This window comes from Pundamilia nyererei, unplaced genomic scaffold (genome assembly GCF_000239375.1).
Source record: "Pundamilia nyererei isolate P.nyererei 1_Seehausen unplaced genomic scaffold, PunNye1.0 scaffold00345, whole genome shotgun sequence".
Classification (NCBI taxonomy): Eukaryota; Metazoa; Chordata; class Actinopteri; order Cichliformes; family Cichlidae; genus Pundamilia; species Pundamilia nyererei.
This window is the reverse complement of record NW_005187746.1, coordinates 448,097-456,501: the sequence shown is the minus strand read 5'-3', so window position 1 is coordinate 456,501 and position 8,405 is coordinate 448,097. Positions and strand designations below refer to the sequence as shown.

The 8,405-nt window shown below is 43.8% G+C and overlaps 1 protein-coding gene across 1 annotated transcript in view; it reads right to left on the bottom strand.

Moving 5' to 3' along the window:
- Positions 1 to 3,428: 3,428 nt before the first annotated feature.
- Positions 3,429 to 8,405, bottom strand: part of LOC102202658 (succinate dehydrogenase [ubiquinone] cytochrome b small subunit B, mitochondrial) — a 7,769-nt gene continuing 2,792 nt past the window's right edge. Inside the window, exons 2-4 of the mRNA XM_005752124.1 lie at positions 7,684 to 7,794; positions 5,982 to 6,132; positions 3,429 to 4,479 (exon numbers count right to left, since the gene is read on the bottom strand). Coding sequence (XP_005752181.1) covers positions 4,314 to 4,479; positions 5,982 to 6,132; positions 7,684 to 7,794 — 428 coding nt within the window. The 3' untranslated portion in view covers positions 3,429 to 4,313. The remainder of the gene's footprint in view (positions 4,480 to 5,981; positions 6,133 to 7,683; positions 7,795 to 8,405) is intronic.

Sequence of the window (8,405 nt, the reverse complement as noted above, 5' to 3'; positions counted from 1 at the left end):
CAGACTCTTAAGTGGATCAGACCACAAACTACACCCCACCATAAGGATGTACTTTTTTTTTTTAACAAGTACTTATTACACTTTGTCACAAGAGTTGGGAGTTGGAAGTCCTAACAGAAATAATATATGCATATAAATTATATCAGTATTTAATGTAATGTGGTTAATGCTGCCTGATATACAAATATATTACCAGAAGTATTGACACACCCATTCAAATCACTGCATTCAGGAACTCAGCCACAAAGTGGTAGGCCACAGAAAATGACAGAGCAGGTTCAATGGATTTTGAGGCATATAGTGCATGTGACTGTCAGATTAGCTGAAGAGCAGTGTGTAGAGAGCTTCATGAAACGTCTTGATGCGTGCTCAATCATCCGGGTAAGTAAATCCCCAAAAGTTGATTCTGTTCATCTGGACGTAGAGTTTTCAGTCGGAGAAACGTCACAATGTGAATGGTACTCATGGCCATTTATCAGTGGTCTTTGATCAATGGTCATGAGAATTTGCATAATTAAGATTAAGGAACTGCCCTCCCAGCCCATTGTTCCTTCAGTGGGCTGGTTTTAGTCATTATGCAAATGTACTGTTTATAAGATTGAAACCTGCAGTCAGCTGAGACTGAAGACGTCACCTGGATGGGTGACGAAACGTTTCTCCCACAAAACGCTACGTCCAGATGAACAGAATCAACTTTTGGCGGTTTCCATGAAGACGAAGGAGACTGTGGAGTGGGGTTGTTGTCCACGATTGAGTCCGGCACCTTAGTTCTAATCAAAGGAACTTTCACAGACATCTCATCCAAAATGAGTCTCTGACCTCACAAAGGAACTCTTTAGCATGCCAAGACATTTTGGACATTTCAACGCTCTTAATTTTGTGGGAACAGTTTGAGGATAACCCTTCCTGTTCCAACATGATTGCACAGCAGTAGGATCCATAAAGACCTTGCTGAGGGAGTTTGGAAGAACTTGACTGGCATGCACAGATTTCTGACCTCAACTTGACAGGACATCTTTGGGATAAATTAGAGCAGACTGTGAGGCAGGCCTCATCAGCATTAGTTTCTGGGCTCACAAATGCACTTCTGGAACAATGGTAAAAAAACAAAACAAAAAACAATTCCCACCTTAATCTTGGGGGTAGCTGCTATAGCTGCAAAGAGTTAGCTGACATCATATTGAAACCTATGGATTAAAGGTACTGTATGTGTCAATTCATAGGTCGCATCCTTCGAAGACAGAGTGCGAGGCTGAGAAAATGGCCGTACCCTGTACCATTCACAGAGAGTTGGGGAATGTTGGGGAATGGCTGCAATCATCTTTCAATGATGAGGATGTAACATCCTGGACAGGGAGGAACGCCGTTTTGAGCGCCGAGTCAAGGAGGCCATTTACGTGAAAAGGGAAAGACCATCTCTGAATGGAGGAGGGGCCTAAGGGTACATCTGTCACCATCTTACGCTGTGATTGCAGCCATTCCCCAACTCTCTGTGAATGGCACTCATGGCCATTTTTTTGGTTTTGGTCAGTGGTTGTTGATCAGTGGTAATGAGAATTTGCATAAGATTAAGGAACTGACCTCCCAGCCCATTGTTCCTTCAGTGGGCTGGTTTCAGTCATTATGCAAATGTCCTGTTTATAAGATTGAAACCTGCAGTCAGCTGAGACTGAAGACATCTCATTATGGGCGACCGTGGCTCAGGGGGTTGGGAATCGCATCTGTAACCGGAAGGTCGCCGGTTCGATCCCTGGGCTCTCGGTCCTGGTCGTTGTGTCCTTGGGCAAGACACTTTACCCTACTTGCCTACTGGTGATGGCCAGAGGGGCCGATGGCGCGATATGGCAGCCTCGCTTCTGTCAGTCTGCCCCAGGGCAGTGGCTACACCTGTAGCTGCCTCCACCAGTGTGTGAATGTGAATGAATAGTGGCATTGTAAAGCGCTTTGGGTGCCTTGAAAAGCGCTATATAAATCCAATCCATTATTATTATCACTTGGATGAGTGACGAAACGTTTCTCCCGCAAAACGCTACGTCCAGATGAACAGAATCAACTTTTGGAGATTTACTTACCTGGATGATTGAGGATGCATCAAGACGAAATTCTGGGATAGGTTTGGCCACGAAGGATACACCCGACCCATCCTTCAAATTTTAGGAGGTGACGGACGCATTTGTTGGCCGCACTTGGAGCAGCCTTCGTCGCCTGGCTGTGACATAATCGGCCTTCAAATGCAGCCCCTTAAGAATGGGATGTCACTCAAGTTCATATGTATGTATGATAGCAGTTGAGCCAATGCTTTTGGCAATATGGCGTACATTATACTTTACAATCATGTTTCATGTGTAGGTTGATCAGGATCAACCAAACTGATATTAAGTGACAAACACATACTCTTTTTCTCCTTATCTCTGTCCATAGACGCCCCCCAGAGACATCCCTGGAACGAATCACAAGGCTTTGTTCTACCAGACGCGCCTTTCTGGAACCAACAGGTTTAAGTTTGTGTTCTCAGCAGATCCCAAAAAAGCTCTTGGAGTTGTGGATGAAAACGGTCGTTATAAACTGACCCTGCTTACTGAAGGTGACGATGTTGACATGAGAGTTGAGTTTGAGCTCAAATAATTAAAGAAGTTGTCTAAATAACGAAAATAAAAAAGGCATCTGACTTGACTGAATGCAGATATCCGATGTAACAGCTTCTTAAAGTCATAACTCAGAGTCACTTTGTGATTTAAATGGAACAAATCTGATCTCAAACCATTTGGAACCTCAACATGCTCCCTGTTGTATCATTCTAAGGTTACACTGTGTCCATCCATAAATCTTTAGTTAAAGGCAGCTTTGAAATGAGTTTTATCTCATTTGAGATTTTGTTAGTATTCAGTTAATCATTGAATATTGTGAGGTTGGACCCATGCATGTTTGGTTTGGGCCGGTGTAACCTCAGATTGAACCCAAAATTAGAACTATAAGCTCATACAACAATCTAGCTATTAGCATTTGTACATAAGAATAAAGGCTTTGTACTTCTTTCATTGTGTTTCTTGTTTTGTCATGAGTGGTGTACTTCAAAGAAAGTTGAAAACGGCCAGGCTCTGTTAGCATGAGCTAGCTCGACTAATCCCCGTCGGAGATGACGGGTAAGACGACAAACACGTCAGAGGAAATCTGTAAATCCTATAAAAATAAAAGGCAACACCAGCGCTGTAAAGTAGTCGAGACTAATGTGAGATGACGTTTTCTGATGAGACATTATTAATATTCGGCCAGTGTAAAAGGTTCAAATGGAGCCGTGGCACGTACGCACTCGGGGTCGACATGTATACTCTATAAGCTCAACATAACCTGCTAACCCATCCACTGCTCCGTAGTACACCCCAGCTGAGCCTTGATGGAAAGAACAGAGTGACGCCAAATGTGGAAGCTGGAATAAAACATGTTTACTGCACAGGTGTTGTGACATCACACTCACTCCAGCCAAACACAAAGAAGTGCTGGTGTGGAAGCTGCATGTAAAGACTGTACATGTGTACTGTGTATAAGTGCATGTTCCAAGATTAGAATGTAATGGACTGCCATATTAAGTCTTATTTTACTGATTTAGGATCCAAATAAACATTTATTTTAAAGCCTTTTTGTTTCTTTGAAATTTGCAGATTGCAGCAGAAACTGATTCACATACAAAGTATAACATGACCCCATAGAGACGCAGTCGTGTCCTGTTCCTGCCTCGAAGGTTAAAATAAGATTTAGCCAGTCTGACCTTTATTAAACCTTCAAGCAGAGCATTAATAAGGCTTCATATAAGCACACGCTGTCTGCTCCTACAGCAGAGCCCACGGCTCTCTGTACAGCCGCAGCGTTGCAGGGACAGCCTGGTCGCAATGACACTAAAACACTAGGTGGGGCATGGAAATGGTTTTCAAACAGGGGTTAGTGTGTGCTGCTGCTGATAGTGTAAGAGAAAAGGCAGCATGTGCACACACTGGAAGTAAACATGTTTAAGAGATCAGCCACACAAAGGACGCAAAAGAGAAAGAATGAACGAGAGCTCAGACAGCTGTATTCCATAAGACTTGATCAAGTCATGGCTGTGTTGTTAAAACATGTTTGTAGCGTAAATTTGTTCCACGGTTACTCAGCCCAATCAATGCACAAAGACAAAGCTAGAATCAATGAACACAAACACTTTTGAATCAATGAAATATTGTCAAAATGATATTTACAGAGAACACACTGATTTCGTTTGTTAAACACGCAGCCAGGACCAGTGTTTCGGTCTTCCTGAGCGTCCCGGCCCACAGTCATATTCACTTGCTCCAGAGCAGGGCGACAGCTTTGCATATGCCCACGTCGTTGTAGTTGAAGTAGCAAAGACCAGTGAAGGTGATCGTGGACAGGAGGAAGAGAGCCGCGTTGGCCATCTTGATCTTTGCGTCCCCGTGAACGTAGTCTGTCAACACCTGCCCGAGACCCCTGCAACAACACAGGCAGAGGAAAAGATGAGCAGCCAGTGAAGACAGAAGGCCTCCCTTTGCTTCAGCAGGGTTACACTGAAGCGCTCTAAATGACTGCACAGCACACATGGAAAATGTGCAACCAGTGTTTCTAAACTTGACCATGACAGTAATGCATCAACTACTGCCCCATAAACGTGCTGACGTTTCCACGCACGACGCAACATCTGAATGAACTGTGTGCACACGTGATGACAGCCAGGAGCCTCAGCCGTCACGTGCACAGAGTTCTCGCTCTGCAGCCTGACACACTAATACTGGAGATTCCAGCTGGGACTGAAATAGGGCTGCTCAATTAATCGAATTTTAATCTCGATTACGATCTGGGCTTTCAACGATCATTAAAAATGACTGAGCCGATTATTAGCCCCTCCCTCGTGCTTTACTCTGGCGCTGCTCCGTGTGGCAAATCGAGCGCACCTCTCTGCATTTTGAACACATGTCACAACAATTAAGAGGACCCGAGGGAAGCTCGGAAAGCTAAGCAGAAGTTATTAGGAGAGGAGAGTGACGGCCGTTGGTTGAACAGAGGTAAAAAACCTTCAGTGGTGTGGAAACATTATGGGTTCAGTCAGACGTGGATCAAGTGGACACAGTGTGTAAACTTTGCTACGGTGTAGCTGCACCACAGAGCAACACTGCAAAGTTCACTAAACATAGATGTTCACATTTTTCATTTATTTCTTCTATTGCAAACATTTGCACTGTTATCAGTATTTGCACTGTTTTATATTATTTTTTAAAGTCATTATTCAACACATCGTTATTGTTAAATAAATATCGTCAAATAATCGAGATCTCAATGTCAGTGAAAATAATCGTGATCATCATTTTTGCCATAATCGAGCCGCCCTAGACTAAAATGCTGCTGCAGTTGTCCAAACCTTTAATTTTTTTAAAGAGATTTGAGGTCCACATTATAAAATATGATTTCTGAGCTGCAAAATCTTCATCCAGTGACAGTCACAGTAACAGCTCGTCTTATGTTTGAGCCATTCAGTCTCCAATTAACCAAGCTAGCTAAGCATAAGTGTCTCCAATTTGCATAAAACAACTTATATTTTCTGTTGTAATACTTATGTGACCTCCAGGGTAAGTATACCATTTAAATGTACGTTGATAAAAACCTGCATGATGGTCAATAAACAGAGAAACAGTGTTCGTGTCAATCATACACAATCACTGTACCTAATAAACCAGCTCTGTATTGAGAGCTGAATGAGGAAATATTGTTTCTCTGTCTCAGTCATAAATGCAGCCTGGACAGTGTCCTGGTATTGTGACAGACTGGCGAGAGCTTATAGAGCTTTCAGGAAGTGAAAGCTCTAAAAAAAAGACAGCTTAGCGTTACTGTTCAAATAAAACACAGGCGTCAGGAATATTTTACCTGAGGCTTGCGAATATTTGCAATAACATTTTAGAAACAAGTGAAACCAGGGATCAGCTGACTGCTAGTCTTACCAGTGTCCGTGAAGGGTCAGGGCAGCAGCCAGAGAGTAATCGATGACAGGACCAGGGTTGAAGTAAGCGACAGGGCCCATGGCCAGCAGCAGCACGCTCAGCATTCGCTCTGCCGTCCAGTGCAGAGAGGCCGCTTTGGAGGTGGAACTCGCTGTGAAGCAAGATAAACTGCAGACCATCAGAAGGCCGAACAATGTGAAGCTCTGAGCAGACTTCAATCTGACTCAGTCACATGCATCTCAAATTCTACACATGCCACTGGAAAGACCGGGTCTCCTGCATATTAGGTTTGGCTACTTCACTGAGCCGCTTGTGTCTTTACTGAACATCTTTCTGCGATTATTTTTTCAGTTTTTTGTATCTAATGTTGCACAAATTGTAGATAACAAGTATGGTCAGTAATCCATCAGCATCATTGGCAAGCAGTGAACTTGGCACCAATCTGAGGGTGACAACGTCTGCAGCTCTGCTCTCACGTTCAGTTTGTTTAAGCTGCACAAACCAGACGTGGAGCTGTGACACTGTCCTTGTATCGGCATCCAAGTAAATGCAGTTTTAAATGATGATTTTATGGTTAAAAATAATAAAGTCATCATTAATGCTCAAAAGCCTCCAATGTGGCTGAAGCGGGCATATTTCTCTTATCTCTCTCAGCAGGACAGGGAAACTGATTGTTTCTTCACTATAACAAAGACTGGAAAGCTTTCTGTTATAATAAGATAAGCTGGAAATCCACATTGTTACAACCGATGTAGAATTTAAGGGCGATACAATTTAAACACCTGAAATTGTGATATATTGGCCAAGGATTTATTTTCTTTATCTTGCTTTGCACGTATTAAGTGCCTTTGTTGAAAGACTCACGGTTGGTGTTACGCAGCGTTACAAATGTGAAACTGATCAGATATAAGGACTGGAGAGACAAAAGAGCCAAAGAAAAACTCTGACAAAAAGAAGGAGGACTATCACTCACTAAAGTAAGAAAAGGTGAATCATATTCTGGCTCAATATGAACGGATTTTTACATTTGAGCAAAAACAGAAAGAAGGCGCCTTCATTCTGGACCCACATCGTGGGTAAACCACATGACCTCCAAACAGGCCAAAATGTCACCGCCTGTGTTCATGTGGAAAAAAACGCTGTGTGCACACGTGAGGGCGAAACCATGAAGATCCAAAACAGGAACCAAAGCGATCCTGCTCCACTTCAGACACCTGTACCTGCTGAGCGGTTGCCAGGTTCGTGACCCTGACCAAGCCCGACTGTGACCACGATCGCATCAGGGTTGTTCCAGGCTCAGTGATGACTGCGTGTGACACAATCGGCCTGCAATGGCTCCTCCTTTCGCCCTCGGGGTGTAACGCTCCATTCTGCTTCTCTCTCGCCCTCCATTAAGATTATAGTTAATGCAAAACATGTCTGAACTAGCCATTTTCTGCTCTTGGAAAGCTAACCAGCTCCTCAGATGCCAGGACCGCCCCACTGGACCTCCACTGGTGTTGAAATGTAATGTGTGTCACACATGCTACACTTACGTTGAGTCAAAAGTAGAACATGTGCAGCTTAGAAAGCTTATGTTGATTTAAGTGTGTCAGAGCTGATGACTGCCACAGAGGTTTCTGAGGTTGTGGCATTTAAATAATCTACGTGCACCTCTCGTTCTGTACAACACCTGCACACAGGGCGCTACGTCAACACTGACCCTTCAGATTCTGTGACGAATGAATCCTCGCCGTCAGCAGGTTCGGCTGCTCCAGGTGTTTGTGGGGTACAGCCAGCGGCCTGACCAGCAACGCGCTTTGATAGAACAGAGCTGAGGAGAGAAAACACAAAGTCACAAACACATCTGGCTGCTTTACTTTTCCTTTCCTCATAATGTTGTGTATGTTTTGTGTGTGTTCAGTTTCTAAATTTAAAAAAGGTACTTTCTGGATTTGCACAATGCTGAATTTCACCACAAGGGGGCGGGGTTTCACCAGGCAGTGTGTTGACATGTTTTCAAGTGTATGACGTCGCTCCTTTAACCTAATTATTTTTAAACTCCCATCTTTTCCAAGAAGCTTTGCCTTTACTCAAACTTCCAACCTGTTTATTTCCTGAACACTCCCACATTTGTAAACAAAACGCAGTTGTGGGTCGCGGTCATGAAAAACCTGCCTAATCTTCTCTGCTAACTCCAAACAGCTTATTCTGCTGCCCTATGTGACTGGAGATCGGCTGTTAGCAGTTTGTTCTTGATGGTGTGGGTAGAGAGCCAACAGGCAAACCGTCCTGCAAACCTTTCACAGGCTGCCTACGGTTTCCAAGGCTGCGTTCACACTGCAGGCGAAAGCGCATCAAATCCGACTTCTTTGACCCTCTGCGACCATCTATCCGATCATGGTGTGACAGTGTGAACGGCACAAATCCGATATTTTCAAATCC